Raw genomic sequence first — 20,017 nt, 5'->3', positions numbered from 1 at the left:
TCCTGGCTAACATGGTGAAACCCTGTCTCTACTAAAAATACAAAAAATTAGCAGACTGTGGTGGCAGATGCCTGTAATCCCAGCTACTCGGGAGGCTGAGGCAGGAGAATGGCGTGAACCCAGAGGCGGAGCCTGCAGTGAGCCGAGATTGCACCACTGCACTCCAGCCTGGGCGGCAGAGGAAGACTCCCTCTCAAACAAAAAAAAATAAAAAATAAAATGAAAATAAACACTGCACACTTAGGCTATACTAAATTTATGGAAATATTTTTCTTCCATAATAAATTAACCTTATCTTACTTAACTATTTTACTTTATAAATTTTTAAATTAGAAACATTAAGTTTGGTCAGGCGCAGTGGCTCACACCTATAATCCCAACAATTTGGGAGGCAGAAGCAGATGGATCACCTGAGGTCAGGAGTTCGAGACCAGTCTGACCAACATAGTATAACCCCATCTCTACTAAAAATACAAAAATTAGCTGAGCATGGTGTTGCATGCCTCTAATCTCAGCTACTCTGGAGGCTGAGACAGGAGAATTGCTTGAACCCAGGAGGTGGAAGTTGCAGTGTTGACCCAAGATCATGCCATTGCACTCCAGCCTGGGCAAAAGAGTGAAACTCTGTCTGAAAAAAATAAATAAATAAATAAATTTTATTTATTTAATTTAATTTTTTTTTTTCAGATGGAGTCTCGCTCTGTCACCCAGGCTGGAGTGCAGTGATGCAATTTCGGCTCACTGCAAGCTCCTCTCCCGGGTTCATGCCATTCTCCTGCCTCAGCCTCCCGAGTAGCTGGGACTACAGGCATCTGCCACCACACCCTGCTAATTTTTTGTACTTTTAGTAGAGACGGGGTTTCAGCATGTTGGCCAGGATGGTCTCAATCTCCTGGCCTTGTGATCTGCCCGTCTCGGCCTCCCAAAGTGCTAGGATTACAGGAGTGAGCCACTGCGCCCGGCCTAAATTAAAAAATTTTAACCTTTTGACCTTTTGTAATAACACTTAGCTTAAAACACAAACACATTGTACAGTAGTACAAAAATACTTTCTTTGTATTGTTATTCTGTAAGTTTTATTTTATTTCTAAATTTTTTTTTTTTTACTTAAACTTTTTTATTAAAAACTAAGACACAAACACACAAACACATACATTAGCCTAGACCTACACAGGGTAGGATCATCACTGTCACTGTCTTCCACCTCCACAGCTTGTTCCACTGGAAGATCTTCAGGAGCAATAACAAGCATGGAGCTGCCATCTGCTATGATAAAAATGCCTTCTTCTGGAATACTTTCTTTTTTTTTTTTTTTTTTTTTTTTTGAGACGGAGTCTTGCTTTGTCGCCCAGGCTGGAGTGCAGTGGCCGGATCTCAGCTCACTGCAAGCTCCGCCTCCCAGGTTCACGCCATTCTCCTGCCTCAGCCTCCCAAGTAGCTGGGACTACAGGTGCCCGCCACCTCGCCCGGCTAGTTTTTTGTATTTTTAGTAGAGACGGGGTTTCACCGTGTTAGCCAGGATGGTCTCGATCTCCTGACCTCGTGATCCGCCCGTCTCGGCCTCCCAAAGTGCTGGGATTACAGGCTTGAGCCACCACGCCCGGCCTCTTCTGGAATACTTTCTGAAGGGCCTGCCTGAAGCTATTTTAGAACAAACTTATTTTTCATAAATAGAAAGGGTACAGTCTTAAATAACAATGAAAACTATAGTACAGTAAATGCATAAACCGGTAATATAGTCATTTATCATTACCAAGTATTATGTACTATGCATAACTGTAAGTATTACACTTTTTTCATGACTAGTAGTGCAGCAGCTTTGTTTATACCAGCATCATCAGCACAAACATGTGAGTAATGTATTGTGTTATGACTTTATGGCATCTACAAAGTCACTCGGCAATAGGAATTTTTCAGCTGCATTATAATCTTACGGAACCACTGTCACATATGCCATCTGTCATTGACAAGAAGTCATTATACAGCATATGACTGTATATTTAATTAGAAGAAAAAACATGAATTTTGGAATCAGAAAAATCTCAGTTCTGACTCTCAGTCGTAATTACCACTTAATATCTTTCAGTCTTGAGGAAAGAAATGTAACTCCTCTCAATACCTCATAAGGTCATTGTGAGAAACAGACCTAACACAAACTGGCCTACGTACATGGGTCCTTCCCCTTAACACACTGGACTAACAACTGTGACTCAAAGCCATTTATAGCCTTCTTGACATTGGGAAACATAGACATTAGATTCTCATTGATCAATCTGCAAGTACATGATTTGTGGATAAAGTATATGACTAAAAAGATATTTTTACCAAAACTACTGCATTTGAAATAAGCTTTCAGAAATATTTTCATACTTTTAAGGTATAAGGATTTTGGCATATGAATGTGAAACTTCACACCAGTTTCATTGATTTTATGTGTTGTGAAACACTTGGCTCCACTGTATATATAACATACAAAGAAATAAGATATGCCGAGACTTAGTTATTCTATACACCAATAATAAAGAAATGTTAGAGTTTTCTGATGGATAAGAATTTGATAAAATTTTTAAAATTGTGTTCCTTGGCCAGGTGCAGTGACATACGCCTGTAATCCCAGCATTTTGGGAAGTCAAGGTGGGCAGATCATCTGAGGTCAGGCATTCGAGACCAGCCTGGCCAACATGGTGAAATCCCGTCTCTACCAAATATACAAAAAAATTAGCTGGGTGTGGTGGCACACCCTCATGCCTCAGCCTCCCGAGTAGCCCTGTAATCCCAGCTACTCAGGAGGCTGAGGCATGAGAATTGCTTGAGCCCAGGAAGCAGAGATTGCTATGAGCTGAGATCGCACCACTGCACTCCAGCCTGGGCAACAGAGTGAAACTCCATCTCAAAAGAAAAAAAAAAAAAAGTATTCCTTTTAAAATTTTGTTCCTTTATTTTATAAATTTCAGAACAATAGATTTGAATGAAAAAAGTTATTTTGCTTTTGTTATTTATTTTCATCAACATTTAAGATGAAAGCTCATTAGCACTCCAAAACAAAAAAGAAAGAGAATCAGAAGAAATAATAGAAATGTCCATCAGTTTAAAGTTTGGTTAAATAAATTACAGTAAATCTATAAAATGAAACACCAGGCAGTGGTTAAAGTGATTATGTGAATCTAATTCTATTGGCATTGTAGTGTATCTCCAATGGAGGGGACAAAGTAGCATATGTGATACTGACCCATTGGTGTAAAATTATAGACTGTGTTTCTCTGCTTCATTCTCCCATAACCTTCAGTCCTTCCTCTCTCTTAGCACTCAAAACCCTTTACTGTTACACCTGAGTTAATATTTAATGTCTCCTAGACTATAAGTTCCATGAGAACAGGAATCTTATCTTTAGCCCCAGCACCTAGACCACTGTCTGATGCTGAATAAGTAAAAGTCAATACAGAATTATTGAATGAGTGGCAAGTCTAAGGAACTCAACTTGTCCTGGATGTTTCCTGATTCCTTTTCAAACCGCTGACAAATCATCCATCTGATTATCTGTTCTGGAAGTTTGCCTAGGACTAACATCAAGCCTAAGGAACTTTCCATTTTCTATCTGTGAGTGTTTGCATCCTTATTCATTTTGATTTTCAGTTTGCACAGCCTCTCTTGTTAAATTGTCAGTCCTTCAAAGACAGGACCATGTTTAGTTTGTTCTTTTTTTTTTTTTTTTTCCATATGATACCCAGGAAAATGTTCTCCTTAAAGTGGAGGTCTGTTCAGTGATTAATTGATTTGGCAAGTACAGCCTCCTAAGAGAATAAATTATCAGTTGAGGTTATTATAATTTAATGACAATCACAAACACTTCCTTTCACAGGCCAGGCACTGTGGTTGGAGCTGTATGTCAATTAACTCCTTGATATGAAACCAACTAAGTGTCCATTGACCAATAAGTGGATAAAGAAAATGTGGTAGAAGTACACCATGGAATACCACTCAGCCATAAAAAGAAAATGAAATAATGTCTTTTGCAGCAACCTGGATGGAGCTGGAGGCCATTATTCCAAGTTAAGTAATTCAGGAATGGAAAACCAAATATCGTATGTTCTCACTTAAAAGTGGGAGCTGACCTATAAGGACACAAAGACATACAGAATGATATAATGGACTTTAGAGGATAGGGGTGGGGGAGGTTGGGAAGGGGGTGAGGGATAAAAGACTACATACTGGGTGTAGTGTAGACTGCTCAGGTGACGGGTGCACTAAAAATCTCAGAATTTACCACTATAGAATCGATCCATGTAACCAAAAACCACTTGTACCCCAAAAGATATTGAAATTTAAAAAAAAAATGTCTAAAAAGCATCTCCTTAATTCACAAATTCCTCTGAGGGTAGTACCACAAGTCCCATTTTACAGATGAGGCCCCTGAGGCTTCAGCAAGTCGCAGGGACTCACCACAGTCACTCATCTAGTAAGGAAAGGAACAAAGACTGGAATTTTTCCTAACTCAAAGGTCCATGTTCTTAATCACCTGTGACAATCCCCTCTCATATATCCAGCAGCTGATGAAGTCTTTCCCTCAGGAAACCAACTGGACATAGATATGTCATGTCCATCTTATATGCAATATGGTGAATCAGGAGGAGCCGTGAAAGGACGACTCACTAAGTTACTCTCCCAAATGTTTATGCTTGTTTAGACAGTGACCGACATGACCACTAGGGAAGATAGTTTTCTGATTCTGCTTCCCTTGCCTCCTGGACAAAAGCAGAGCAGAGAAGCAGCATAAACCCTGGTTGGGGGCCTAAGAATGATCCCCAACTCTCCACTGCAAACCACCAGGGTCAGGAAGCCTCCGGATAATGCCCTCTCCCTCTTGTTTCGGTTTTTAAGTAGGTAAGCTGCACAGAGCAAAGCACTGTTGCATATTTCTGGACAGCTTATTTCTCTTGCAGAGGAAGACTCATATACACAACTGAAAGGCATTAACATGGGAGAAGATTTGAGGGATTAGAAGGATGGTGAAGGCGTGGTTGTCCAAAATCCCCCTCTGAGGAGAGATGATTGATATCTGGCTGTCATTACAAGAAGCTTCTGGTTGACAAATACTGTCTGGTATTTCCTTGCTGATTTCTTACCCTCACACCGCAAGCCCTGATCACTGTGGTCCACTGTGCAAATGCAAATTACCTGAATCAGGCTGCTGGTGACTCACCAACTCCCCTTTAAAGCAACATCAGGTTCAACGCAGTGACAGCTCAGCGTAGAAGCCATGGCTTGCAGACACTGCTTCTCCTACTGGTTACTGGTCTGCTGGTTGGTGGTAACTGTGGCAGAAGGTAAGGGTTTTGCTTTTATTCTACTGTGGGTCCACTAATTAATAAGTTGTAGGAAAAGACAAAATTGGCTCCATGATTATACATTCCCATAAATTGGAAATATTTACCTCAGCTTCCATCAGCCTGTGTGGTTAAAGAGAAGGAGGTTGGATTTTGTCGCCTGAAGACCTTGGTCCTCGTCTTGGCAATAGCCCTGTGACTTTAGACACACTTAACGTCTCTGAGTATCAGACTCTCATATGTGAAGTGACAATACTAATATTATCCATCGTTATGGGGTTTGCAAGGACCAAGTGAGCTATCATCTGTGAAAAACTCTTCAAGCTAAAAACGCTGTACAAATACTAGTTATTACGGTTACAAAGCTAACAATTCCACTTTGAATTACAGCACTGTCCACTTTCTATCTCCAGCAGCATAGTAATTTGCACATGGTGGGTATTTAGTCTTTGTTCATTGCTTAATTAATCACATCTACTGAGCTACATTTTGGTGCCACAGAGGTGGACACAAGTTTCTTTCTTTAGGATTATATTAGATTCAATTTCTCAACTGTTCTGATTCTGTGTCTTTGTTCCCACTACAAAATGTGTCCTGAGCCTTAGGATTGTTTTGCAAACCCCTAGGGAAAGGAAAGAAAAGGCTGGGGAAGGGACCAAAAGAAGGAAATACAAGGGGAGGAAATCTTGGGGAGCCTAGATTTAACCTTTTTTCAGTTTATTTGAATTCCAAAACTAGATGCTGTTTAGGGGAAATGGACCTAGGGGTCAAACAGAGCCCTTCGCCCCTTTCACATGTCTTGGGGAGGGGGCTTTGCAGGGGCTCAGCCAAACCCTGCTCATCCCCAGACAGATTCCCTGTTACCATCCCTCAGAGCTCACAACAGACAGGAGAAGGGGAGAGACATCAGAGCTGGTCCTGGAATACTCAGAAACCCCCTGATGCAACCTCTCCACGTACTCTGGCAATCAGGGGACAGAGCATACATTATGAACAAAACCTGCCCCCCATATCCCAAGACAAGGTCCCCAAGCCTCACCTGCTAAAAATGACATCTAAAAGAAGCATCATAAAACAAAACTAGCCACCTGCCACTTTCTCTGCAAAAAGTGAACCGCTCTTCAGGAGGCTTTGTAAACACATAGCTAAACAAGTTATAATGAGATTAGAGATTTATTTTATTCACATCTTAAAAACACCCACTGAGGCTGGGTGCAGTGGGCTCCCACCTGTAATCCCAGCACTTTGGGAGGCCGAGGAGGGCAGATCTTCTGAGGTCGGGAGTTCGAGACCAGCCTGACCAACATGGAGAAATCCCATCTCTACTAAAAATACAAAATTAGCCAGGTGTGGTGGCTCATGCCTGTAATCCCAGCTACTCGGGAGACTGAGGCAGGAGAATTGCTTGAACCCGGGAGGTGGAGGTTGTGGTGAGCACAGATCGTGCCATTGCACTCCAGCTTGGGGAACAAGAGTGAAATTCTGTCTCAAAAAACAAAACACCCATTTAAACATCAGATTTGGTTTCTGAATTTGACTCACTTTTCCCTACAATCCCTCGAAGTCCTTCAAATGTAGCTTCATTCTATCCCAGCAGCCCTGCTTCCAGTTCATCGCTCACTCACACACACCCGGGGTCTGCCAAACAAGGTCATGTGTGGCTCTCCAAACTCACCCTCTTCTCACTGCTGCACAGCAGCAACCACAGCTGCTCCCTCCTCTTGCTTTCACCTCTGTTTGTTGCAATTCTGCTTTAAGGCACAACATTTAAATGCCACTATGATTTTGCCTTTACAAAGTCTTTGTTAAGATGTAATAATGTAAAAAATTGCAATTTCTCTTTCTGACACCTTTGACTTCTTACAGCTATTTGTGCATCACCTACGGCACGTATGGCATCTGCTCTGTACCGCAGATCCCCGGCTTCATAGCATCTGCCCACTCCTTGAGCTCAGGCTTTTAATCTTAATCATCTCTGCATTTGCCACAGCCCCTAATGTGATAACCTGTACCTTGTTGAAACGACTTGACTCACAGGGTAGAATTGAAAGAGGCCTGTCTGATACTTTCTAGGCTCTGATATTTTATGTATGAAATCAGAGATTTGACCAAGATAGTCATTCTCTGAGTCTACAAACTAAATTGAGTTTTGCAGTTATTGTGAGTAAATCAATCGTAGAACTTATTTTTCTTTCTGGCTCAAGTCTGAAAGCACATGAGAATTTTTCTAAGACTCCACGAGCCATGTAAGGGAAGAACTGCACACTTAAATTTCAAGTAGAAAGCTGACTTCTCTTAAAATCAGTATAGTTCACTGCAAGCCAGCTTTGTCTGCCCAAATAACCACAGAGTATAGGTAATTATAAAAAAAAAAAAAAAAAAAAGGTATTTCATCATTACCCTTTTTTTAAAAAGTACTTGTTTTTAAAGTAGTTGTTGGTATGTTCTGAATTTCATGTCTAGACTATAATAAACCACCTTAAAACTGATATTCAAATTCCAAGCAATATTTTGCTTTGTTTCTTCTATTATGCTCTATTTTTTTGTTTGTTTGTTTGAGACAGAGTCTCCCTCTGTTGCCCAGGCTGGAGTGTGTACAGTGGCACCATCTCAGTTCACTGCAACCTCCACCTCCTGGATTCAAATGATTCTCCTGACTCAGCCTCCGGAGTAGCTGGGATTACAAGTGTCTGCCACCATGCCCGGCTACTTTTTATATTTTTAGTAGAGATGAGGTTTCACCATGTTTGCCAGGCTGGTCTTGAACTCCTGACCTTAAGTGATCTGCCTGGCTTGGCCTCTCAAAGTGCTGGGATTATAAGTGTGAGCCTCCACGCCTGGCCATTTTTTAATATAAATTATTATTACAGATTTTCTGGGACTGAAATTAAATACTCACTGAACTCCACAAAAATATACAGAGAGGAACATTCAAGGTCAGCCTGACCATTTAATTCATCAAGTATTTACTGAGTACCACTATCAGCCAGGGACTATTCCAGGTGCTGGAGACACAGACAGTAACCAAGAGTCAACAGTCCCTGTCATTGGGGAGGTCCTATTCTAATAACATGTGTCCCCAGTAGCCCTATCTTTAATGCACAAATGTTATGGGCCTAAGAAAATGGGGCTCAGGCTAACAGAATGTTTCTATAACATTCAAGATTAGTAACCCTAGCTAACACTTATTAAGTGCAGACTGTACATCCAGCAATGTTCTCAGCACTTTATACATTTTGTTTCCGATAACACTCACAAAGAGATGATGAGATGGGGAGTATTATTTTCTTCATTTTACAAAGGAGGAAAATGAGACTCAGAGAGGTTAAGGAATCTATCTATGTTCACCCAGTTATTAAATGGCAGAGCTCAGGGAGCCTGGCTCTAGAGCCTATCCTTTTAAACACTTTGCTGTTCTGCCTCTCAAAATGTTTTTATTTTTTTTTTTTTTTTTTTTTTTTTTTTTTTTTTTTTTTTTTTTTTTGTTTTTTTTTTTTGAGACGGAGTCTTGCTCTGTTGCCTGGGCTGGAGTGCAGTGGCCGGATCTCAGCTCACTGCAAGCTCCACCTCCCGGGTTTACGCCATTCTCCTGCCTCAGCCTCCCGAGTAGCTGGGACTACAGGCACCAGCCACCTTGCCCGGCTAGCTTTTTGTATTTTTTAGTAGAGACGGGGTTTCACCGTGTTAGCCAGGATGGTCTCGAACTCCTGACCTCGTGATCCGCCCGTCTCGGCCTCCCAAAGTGCTGGGATTACAGGCTTGAGCCAACGCGCCCGGCCCTCAAAATGTTTTTAATCTGCATTTAAATATTTGACCTACTTTGGTCTTATTAAGCTTGCAGAAGAGCTTTCATCTTTGACGTCCAGTGCCTTTGAGAGCACGTCAGTATGTTACATAAGGGGAAATATTTGCTTATTATTCAACACACTACTCCTGAGAAGTAGGAACTTGGTAACTTTGCAATTATAGAAACTGGGATTTCTCTCAATCAATTCAATTGTACTGGAGACGCTGTGCTAGAGACGAGGAGGCAGCAGTCTACAAGACGGTCACGTAGATCTTTCAGTGGAGTAGACATATAACCACTGAATAATAATCACACAGCTGAAGAGTATGATGAAAGTGGACTCACAGGGCGCTACAAAAGCATGTTGCAAAGGGTTTTAACCAAGCTTCTGGGTAGGAAAGGCCTCCTTGACAAAAAAAGAGAGAGAGAGAGAAACTTGAAATTGAATAGGAGTCAGCCAGGCAAAGAGTACAGGAAATGGTGCTCTAGGCATCTGCAACCACCTTTTCAGAAGCCCAGGACAATTGATGACTTTTGCCAAAGTAGCTTTTGGAGAGTGGAGGAGGCAGGGTTAGATTCCAGTGGATTAAATAGGGGGAGAAGCAGAATCAGTAGGTGTACAGACTTTAAAGAGAGAGGAGGAGGAACCAGAGAAGTTCATGGCAGATTACCTCAGCTTTCTTTCTGGAATATGAAGCTGATAAATCAACTTAGAGAGGTAGAGAGTGTTTCAAAGCAAATTCTTCAGATGAATGAAGGATGAAAATTTTGAGGGAAATTTGAGGAGATAGCAAAGGTTTAGAAGATAAGGAACAGAGAAGAACAAAGATAAAAGAATTAATAAGCAGTGTTAGATCAGCTGACATCAGAGACCATAAATGGCATCAACCCACTTTCTCAGATGTGTGGCCGTAACTTTGTGAGATGTGACAGGTTCCCAAACCAATCACTATTACTCCCATATTTTAGGACACTTGTGCTAGCTAACTGCTGACCCAATAGAATCACCATAGGTCTAGTTTGTTTGGAAGAATGTGGTTTTATGTGGTCCTGCCCACACTCCTGGGTAAGTGATTGAAGCAAGCTTATACCTTGATCTTACACCCTTGAAAATTCCCAGAAAAAGAGAGCACTGAACACTACTGGACATCCCAGAGTCAGAGAAAACCTGCCTTGCAGGCTCTGAAACCCAATCGTTAGAGGAGGATTTAGAGAGTAGTTTGAGGTTTCTAGAAATGAGATGAGCACAAGAGGCGAGTGGGTGGGTGGTTTTTAACAGCTGGAGCATAGTTAACCTAGTGGCAAAGCTCAAGGCCTCCTTAAGCCTGAGCTGACAGCAAAATGTCAAGATGGGGCTTAAAACAGAGGCTAGCTGGGCCCGGCGCGGTGGCTCAGGCCTGTAATCCCAGCACTTTGGAAGGCCAAGGCGGGCAGATCACGAGGTCAGAAGATCGAGACCATCCTGGCTAACATGGTGAAACCCCGTCTCTACTAAAAATATAAATAAATAAATAAATAAATAAATAAATAAGCCGGACGTGGCGGCACGCGCCTATAGTCCCAGCTACTCCGGAGGCTGAAGCAGGAGAATGGCGTGAACCCAGGAGGCGGAGCTTGCAGTGAGCCGATCGCGCCACTGCACTCCAGGCTGGGCAACAGAGCAAGACTCCGTCTCAAAAAAAAAAAAAAAAATCAAAGGCTACTTTCTCTCCTAGCGACTGGATTCTTGGCAGAATGTCTTCCTGTAAGGTTCAGAATTTACCAGAAAAAAAGCGACTAATGTGAGATTTGGCCATTTTCTGTAAAGTATCTCAATCTACTTTCGGTTACAGAATTTCAATGTACCCTGAGTAGCTATGGGAGAAGGGGTTGGCATTTTGTTCGAGGAACAGACACCCATTCAAGCTAGCTTTACAAACAAGTAGAGCTGGAGGTGGGTTGATTATTATAAGGATATCTCCAAGAAACTTAAGAATAGCTAGGGCTCCCTGAAAAACCAAAAACTGGCCGGCCATGGTGGCTCACGACTATAATCCCAGCACTTTGAGAGGCCCGAGGCAAGTGGATCACTTGAGGTCAGGAGTTCGAGACCAGCCTGGCCAACATGGCGAAACCCTACCTTTACTAAAAATACAAAAATTAGCTGGGTGTGGTGGCGGGTACCTGTAAATCCCAGGTACTCAAGAGGCTGGCACAGGAGAACGCTTGAATCCAGGAGGTGGAGGCTGCAGTGAGCCGAGATCGCACCACTGCACTCAAGCCTGGGCAACAGATGGAGACTCCGTCAAAAATAAAAATAAAAAAAAAAAAAAAAAACACCAAGGCTGCTGCTCCCAACATCACTCTGTTACCACAAGGCCTCTGGTCTCTTCTGTCCCAGAGGCCTTCCCTATTTTGCTGCTTCTATGTGCAGACTGGCTTCTCTGTATTCTCAACATTCCGAAGGCCAAAACGTGACACTCCAGCCCCTGCCCTACGCCTTCCACTGACGTCTTCCACTGTGACTCAATTCTCAAGTGAGAATCTGATTGGTCACTGACCAGCCAATGAATGAGTTGAGTGTCAATCAGTGGTCCAATCAGCCATAGCCAGAAGGTGTATAGGACTGACAACTGACATTTCCAGGGTTCATGGATGAAACAGAATATGTAGAAGGGACTACGGACATAGGCAAATAACAAGCATATCCAATACAGCCAAGAAACCTGAATTAAACTGTCCCAAAGGAGAGGGGAATCTAGTCCTTGGAGGGGGAGGTGGTAAGTGCCTCAGCACTCTCAACTTCCTGTGAGAAGTTCTTCTTTTTTTGAGACAGAGTTTGGCTCTTGTTGTCCAGGCTGGAGTGCAATGGCATGATCTCGGCTCACAGCAACCTGCGCCTCCGAGGTTCAAGCAATTCTCCTGCCTCAGCCTCCCAAGTAGCTGGGATTACAGGCATGTGCCACCGTGCCTGGCTAATTTTTGTACTTTTAGTAGAGATGGGGTTTCTCCATGTTGGTCAGGCTGGTCTCGAACTCCTGACCTCAGGTGATCTACGCACGTAGGCCTCCCAAAGTGCTGGGATTACAGGGGAAGTTCATTTTATCATCATTCACACGGGCAGCCCTTTCCAGGCTGTATATGTAAGCCTCTAAGGGAGTGAAGGAACAATTTTCTAAAGATTACTTCTTTATAGCCAATTTGATTCAATGATACAGTCAAGAAAGACTATGACACTTGAGTTTGATCCAAATTTCTTCTCAAAAGATAATTGCATCCTGGTTCTCAGTGCTCTTTCTCCTGTTGCTTGTAGATGGCCCCTCCCTTCCCCTAGGAAATTATTTCACTGCTTGGGCAGTTGAAGCAGAACTTTTGGATTAATGGCCTTTGGGGGCAGTTATTTTGATTCTCTTAACATTAAGTTCCTTTTTTCTACTGAATTTTCTTTATTTAGTTATAATTTACATGCAATAAAATCCTTTTTTTTTTTTTTTGAGACGGAGTCTCACTCTATCACCCAGGCTGGAGTGCAGCGGCACAATCTCGGCTCACTGCAAGCTCTGCCTCCCAGGTTCACGCCATTCTCTTGCCTCAGCCTCCCCAGTAACTGGGACTACAGGCACCCGCCGCCACGCCCGGCTAATTTTTTTGTATTTTTAGTAGAGACTGGGTTTCACCATGTTATCCAGGATGGTCGCAATCTCATGACCTCGTGATCCGCCTGCCTGGGCCTCCCAAAGTGCTGGGATTACAGGCCTGAGCCACCGCACCCGGCCAAAAAATCACACATCTTAAAGGTACAGCTTGATCACATTTTACATATGGCTACATATAAACATGTGTATGTGTACAAACATATGTATGTACACATATATGTGTGTTTATATACAAATTATATATGTGTGTGTACACCTGTGTATGTATACATATAGATATATAGATAACCATATCTATGTAACAACCACCCAGATCAAGATATGAAACATTTCTAAAGAGATCCCTGGCTACACTTTCTGCTAAAAAATACCTATCCTTGCCCTAAGCTGAATTATTATTTTGACTTTTTTTTAAACTATAGATTAGTTTTGCTTGCTCTGGAACTTCATATAAAGGGAGTTGTACAGTATGTACACTTTTGTGTCTAACTTGTATTGCTCAACATTCATGGGATGTATCAACGTTGTGAGTATTAGTAGTTCTTCCTTTTCACTGCTGAGTACTATTTCATTGTATGAATATACAGTTTCTTCATGCAGTCCTCTGTTGATGGACACTTAGATTGTTTCCATTTAGGTTATTATGAATAATGCTACTGTGAACACCCCTGAACGAGTCTTTTTATAGATATAAACATTCATTTCTCCTGGGTAAATTCTCCACAGTGGAAATGCTGGGTCATCAGGTGTGTCTGTGTTTCATTTCATTGAACATTGGCAGTTCTTTCAAATATACATTGAGATTTCTCTAATTCTCTCTTCCCATCTTTCTCCTCTGCCACCACTCTAAACCACCTTTCTGCTTCTGTTACCAGACCTGTTTCCTGACTTGCGTTTTCCTCTCCACAGGACAAGAAGAGGTATTTACCCCTCCTGGAGACTCACAAAATAACGCAAACCCTACCGACTGCCAGATCTTTACACTCACCCCTCCACCCGCCACGAGGAGTCCGGTCACAAGGGTCCAGCCCATCACAAAGACACCTAGGTGTCCCTTCCATTTTTTTCCACGAAGGCCCAGAATCCATTTTAGGTTTCCAAACAGACCTTTCCTGCCTTCAAGGTGTAACCACCGTTTTCCGTTCCAGCCATTTTATTGGCCACACCGTCGCCTTACTCCTTATAGATATTTCCCCAGAAGAAGACTCCAGAGAGGAAGCTCATCTGAGGAAAGCTGAGAGGGAAGAGAAACCCAAACATACTGAAGCAAAAAAAGCCAATCCTTCAGAAAAAGCAACAAAAAGATTTCTGTTTTATCTGTCCAAACTAACTATTGGATATGAAGATTAAATACCCTAAACACCACTGACTAGAAACTGTTCTCTTTGTCAGCAGTGAAGATATTGGATCACAGGTTATTGATGTTTGCAAAATTGGGCAATAACCACGTTATTTTTATCCTCAACTTCTTACGGTCACAGGATATTTATGCAAATAAAATCTTAAAATGGGTAGCTCGAGTAATTCCTATCCATACCGAGATGCTGAAAGAATCCATCTCCTCCTCTAAATTAAACAGCATTTAAATAAACTGAGATCATTATAAACCACATGAAGACACTGATGACACCGTTTTTATACTCATTGGAAAAAGTACAGAGCAAGGTGCAATGTACTATTGTAGCAATGTAGCAAAGTACTCATTGGAAAAAGTACAGAGCAAGGTGCAATGACAAAGTAAACTTTAAAAAAAAATTATAAAGCTTAAAGCAATTAAAAAGTTATGAAGAGTCTGACTGTAGGTAATACTTTAAAGATATAAACTTGACTTGTTAACTGAAATAATTATTATTATTTTCTTGGAGATAGAGTTTCACTCTTGTTGCCCAGGCTGGAGTACAGTGGTGCTGTCTCGCCTCACTACAACCTCTGCCTCCCGAGTTCAAGCGATTCTCCTGCCTCAACCTCCCAAGTAGCTGGGATTATAGGCGCCCGCTACCACACCTGGCTAATTTTTTGTATTTTTAGTAGAGACAGGGTTTCACCATGTTGGCCAGGCTAGTCTTGAACTCCTGACCTCAGGTGATCCACCCACCTTGGCCTCCCAGAGTACTGGGATTGCAGGTGTGAGCCACTGCGCCCAGCCCCAAATAATTACTTTTAAACTATGGTATCTAAATTTACTTTAATGTTGACTTCAACTGATGCAAATTAATTTGATAATTTTCTCCCTGTTTGCCGTTATCATTACATAGATGCTGACTAAAATGATAAACTTCCCCTCAAACTTTTAACATAATTCCAGGTTCAAAAAGCCTGATTAAACTGCTACAAGAATATTCTGGTACCTCTAGAACTCTACAGACATAAGTTCACTCAATCCTTGGAACCTTATATTCTCAGGGTGCAATATGAGAAACAAATCCCACAGATTGCATTCATTGGTTATTTGTTTTGGCCACTCTGTAAAACACAGCTTCCTGTTTATGCCACTTATCTTGCCTGTAACATAAGAACTTTAGTTCTGCATATGTGGTCAGTGGCTTGCACTTTTTCCTCCCAAGATCTATGTGCAAAAGTTGCTGCTACTACTGCTGCTAAAAAAAAAAAAAAAAAAACAGAAAAAAAAAATCAGCATGAAGACATGAAAGGACTTTGGGAATGGTTGCCCTGAAAAAGAAAAGAGAGTTAAAATCATCATGCTATGTTTCTTTGCTTTATTAAAATGATCAAAAAAGAAAAAAACTGTTTAATTCACGCTGTAGAAAATATTCATTTTAAGAATTTAAGATTTTTGCTTCAAATTTACAGGCTTCAATAAAAACCTACTTGAAAACCTCATCAGAAAAACAAAACAAAACTATATTTTGAAATAAACCCTACCTGCTCTCTTTTTTTGGTTGATGGGGACATACCAGAAAAGGGCCAGCTTCGGGCAAACTTGAAGACAGATAAAAGTTTGTATTTGAAACCCACCTCCCCTTCTGACTCTCCTCCTTTATTCTGGCATGCTCACCACTCACCTAGGTACTCGGTGTCAGGCAACATAAGTGGCATAAACAGGAAGCCATGTTTACAGAGTGGCCAAAAACTAACCTGCCTTTGACTGGGCTTTCTCTTCCCAAATGTTAGGACCTTTGCAATTCAAAATTTAATCATTCTGAAATCTAGTCCTTGAAGGACTTGCTAAGTAATATGTAAGCCTCAGGTAAACTAAGACAAACTAATGATGGATGAACAGCTTCAATGCATTAATCACTGTATCTATTATAGAAGACAGGCTATTCCTATATCGTTTCAGCGTAAGGGCTTTTTCAACATAGCTCTAGGTAAAATTTCATTATTCCTCACCCTGGAACACGCATAGAATATGAGAAGCAGCCCACACCTGCAATTAAAAGTATAGGCCTAGGAGTGCAAAAGGCTTATTTGTGGGGAGGGAAGTATACGCTTTTGTGACTTAGAAAAATTTGCATCATTCCCTTGGATTCATCAGTTAGCTTTTTAAATACAGAGATTCCTAGCAGGTTTATTGAATTAGAAGGATAATATGGTACAACTAATACCTCCAAGTGAATTAGTTTCTCAAATGAGTTCCTTTCAACTAGCTGTGTTTGAAGCAATGGGAGTCTGTGGGAAGGGTATATTAACTCTTCAATGCATTTTTTTCTTTGAGGCAGGAATTACAACAATAGTATTGTAAGTCTAAAGTTCTAATTATGCCCAAAACACATAGCCTGAATCTAATAGTCAAATATAAACTCAAATTGAGGAACATTTGCAAAACCAGCATCTTCAAAAGTGTAGATGTCATGGAAGACAGCAGTTAAAGGAGATTGAAGTGGCATGACAATTCAGTGTAATATGTAACCTCCAATTAGATCCTGGAGGTCAGAAGGGGAGGGACAGGATATTTTCGCATAACTGGGACAACTGGCAAATTCTAAATTTGGACCATGTATTAGGTAATAGCATTCTGTCAATGTTAAACTTTCTGAATTTCATAATCGTGTAAGAGAATATTCCTGTTCTTAGGAAACAGATTTTGAAGCATTTGAGGGTAAATAAGTATGATTTCTACAATTAAATCTCAAAAGATTCAGGAAAAATATACATATATATGCAGATATGTGCATATATACGACACATAGATACATAGACCTATAGATAGACAGATAGGAAGTAATAAATGACATGTGGCAAAATGTTTTTCTAGTTGATGTATTTGACTAAAGTGTATATGGGAGTTGTTTGTACTATTCTTGCAGCTCTTCTAGAGTTTGATATTATTTCAAGAACAATATTTGAAAAGCATTGTTGAAAACAACACAAAAAATTAATCTCAGATGTATCCATGCCCTTGAGGATAAGTTAAAAATGAAATCCCATTCCCACTTTCCCACACTAACAACAGCCTTTCGGTGACTCACATTGGTTATAAGAGTGATGGGGCATGGAGACTGGCTGAGCTGAGACTCAGATGAGCACTATTATTTGGGAAAGAGTAGTTTTTAATTGGGGGAGGAAGAAAAAGTTTAGCTGGAAGTTTGGGTGCAAAGGAAGAGAAGAAATGAACTAGCATGTACCTCCCACGACCACCACCACCACCACCAGCCAGCCCCCTGGGTTGAATTTGAGCCTCCATAGTTGGCAGTGAGCACCAGAAGCTGATGTCAGTGTTTTAAGAGCTACTGGGAGCCTCTGAACATAACAGCATTGATTTGGGGTCAAGATGACACAGTGTGGCACAGATTTGAGGGAGGGCCGTTATCTCCACCTCTGCACTGAACCCACTCCTACTCCGGCACCCTGCAAAACAGCAGCAACTTTTGGACAATTAGGAAACAGCAGCACCTTATATTGAACACTGGTCTCATCACAAAGGATAGTGTCCACCTAAGCAGTGAGGAAGTGCCTTGCAGGGATTTGTGGGCAGCACGTGTCCGCAAGAGACAGTTTAGCCAAAAGGGTATGTAGGCTGTGTGGGGTCTGCCACTGAACAATTGGTTTGTGACACATTTAAACCATGGTCAACAATGGAGTTTCCTAGGTTCCTGATTAAAAATGAAAAATGTTTAAAGAGGCTACTTATTCTATAAATGTTACCTCATGTTATTTTAAAAATTATTTGAGGAGGTGTGCTAGTTTGCTAGGGCTCCCATAACAAAATATCAGACTGGGTGGCTTAAACAACAGAAATTTACTTCTGGAGGCTAGAAGTCTAAGATCAAAATGCCATCAGGATTGCTTTTACTGTAGGGCAGGCAAGCCCCAAAGTGGGGCTTAGCCTGTGAGGGTTCTTGGCTTTGCCTAGGAAAAAATTCAAGGCCAAACCAGAGGTAGAAGGAAACAGCTTTATTGAAGAGGCAGCCTTACAGCTTTGTGACTGCTCCTGCATAGCAGGGCTACCCTGTAGGCAGAGAGTAGTACCCCAGGGCAGTTTTGCAGTCATATTTATACCCACTTGTAAGTGCATGCAGATTAAGGGGTGACTTATGCATAAGTTCTAGTAAATTTTGTGCCATTGGGTCAGTGCCATGGAAAGAGGCAGTAACTCGTGGGTGTTGCTGAGTAGTGACAACGTGCTAGCAGCCCCCACTCACTCTCGGCGTCTCCTTGGCCTCAGGGTCCACTCTGGTCACGCTCGAGGAGCCCTTCAGCTCGCCACTGTGCTGTGGGGGCCCCTATCTGTGGCTTGCCAAGGCCAAAGCTGACTCCCTCTGCTTATGGGGAGGTGTGGAGCAGGAAGCGCAGGCAGGAGGCGGGGCTGTGCGTGGCTGGTTCAGGTTCCACGTGGGTGTGGGCTTGGGGCCCCGCACTTGGCAGTGGCTCGCCAGCACCTGCTGGGCTTGGTCAGGGGAGGAGCTGCCTCTGGGCTGCTGGAGTGCCTGGGCTAAGTGACACAGAATGCTGCGGCGAGTGCTGGTGAGAGGTGAAGCCAGCTGGGCTTCTCGGTCAGGTGGCGTTTTGGAGAACTTTTGTGTCTAGCTAAAGGATTGTAAACACACTGATCAGCACTCTGTGTCTAGCTAATCTAGTGGGGACTTGGGGAGCTTTTGTGTCTAGCTAAAGGATCGTAAATGCACCAATCAGCACTCTGTGTCTAGTAAAGGTTTGTAAACTTTTTTTCTCTAATGGGAAAATAGAACATAGGGAGCTACTCAGTTTGCTCCCAACACCCCTTTCCAGCTGCTCACTGGACCTCCCTTGGCAAGTACTCTAGGAGTATGAGAAAATGAAAACAACAAATTCACACACCTTTTTAACATACACAACCAGTTCTGTCTACCCAGCCAAGGTATATTCTTCTTATGTGGAACATCAACCTGTATCTGCCTCCCCACTAACAGGACAGACACCTGCACCTTAGTCCATCTAAGCCCAGCACTAGCCTTGCCCCAGGAAATCAGACCTTATCAGTACCCCTCAAAGCTCAAGTCCGTCAGCGCAGAGTCATACCACTAATACCCCTACTTATAGGGTTAGGAATGGCTACTGCTACAGGAACTGGAATAGCCAGCTTATCTACTTCATTATCCTACTACCACACACTCTCAAAGGATTTCTCAGACAGTTTGCAAGAAATAACGATATCTATCCTTACTCTATAATCCCAAATAGACTCTTTAGCAGCAGAGACTCTCTGAAACAACCGAGGCCTAGACCTCCTCACTGTTGAGAAAGGAGGACTCTGCACTCTCTTGGGGGTAGAGTGTTGCTTTTACACTAACCAGTCAGGGATAGTATGAGATGCCGCCCGGCATTTACAGGAAAAGGCTTCTGAAATCAAACAACGCCTTTCAACCTCTTATACCAACCTCTGGAGTTAGGTAACATGGTTTATCCCCTTTCTAGGTCCCATGGCAACCATCTTGCTGTTACTCACCTTTGGACCCTGCATTTTTAAACTTCTTGTCAAATTTGTTTCCTCCAGAATCAATGCCATCAAGCTACAGATGGTCATACAAATGGAACTCCAAATGAGCTCAACTAACAACTTCTACCGAGGACCCCTGGACCAACCCACTGGCCCTTCCACTGGCTTAAAGAGTTCCCCTCTGGAGGACACTACAACTGCAGAACCCCTTCTTTGCCCCTATCCAGCAGGAAGTAGCCAGAGCGGTCATTAGCCAAATTCCCAACAGCAGTTGGGGTGTCCTATTTAGAGGTGGGATTGAGAGGTGACAACATGCTAGCAGCCCTCGCTCACTCTTGGCGCCTCCTCAGCCTTGGTGTCCACTCTGGCCATGCTCAAGGAGCCCTTCGGCCTG

The 20,017-nt window shown here is 42.3% G+C and overlaps 2 protein-coding genes across 4 annotated transcripts in view; one reads left to right on the top strand and one right to left on the bottom strand.

The window, feature by feature from the left end:
* The window catches only part of RCHY1 (ring finger and CHY zinc finger domain containing 1), an 86,021-nt gene extending 79,037 nt beyond the window's left edge, over nt 1-6,984 (bottom strand). The window contains exons 1-2 of one of the 3 annotated variants that reach the window (XM_023189771.2): nt 6,867-6,984; nt 5,176-5,312 (exon numbers count right to left, since the gene is read on the bottom strand). The gene's annotated coding sequence lies outside the window, so the exon portion shown is untranslated. Of the gene's footprint in view, nt 1-5,175; nt 5,313-5,431; nt 5,451-6,866 lie in introns of those variants that run through there. The other 2 variants (XM_023189772.2, XM_023189773.2) reach the window with 2 other exon arrangements.
* Nucleotides 4,762-14,258, top strand: ODAPH (odontogenesis associated phosphoprotein). The gene is given in 4 exon segments (XM_023189776.2): nt 4,762-5,324; nt 5,715-5,758; nt 13,656-14,023; nt 14,025-14,258. Coding segments are annotated over 4 exon segments (531 nt in total). The 5' UTR covers nt 4,762-5,257; the 3' UTR covers nt 14,077-14,258.
* The last annotated feature ends 5,759 nt before the right edge of the window (nt 14,259-20,017 follow it).

This window comes from Piliocolobus tephrosceles, chromosome 3, assembly GCF_002776525.5.
Source record: "Piliocolobus tephrosceles isolate RC106 chromosome 3, ASM277652v3, whole genome shotgun sequence".
NCBI classification, from domain to species: Eukaryota; Metazoa; Chordata; class Mammalia; order Primates; family Cercopithecidae; genus Piliocolobus; species Piliocolobus tephrosceles.
This window is presented reverse-complemented; position numbering and strand designations above follow the sequence as displayed.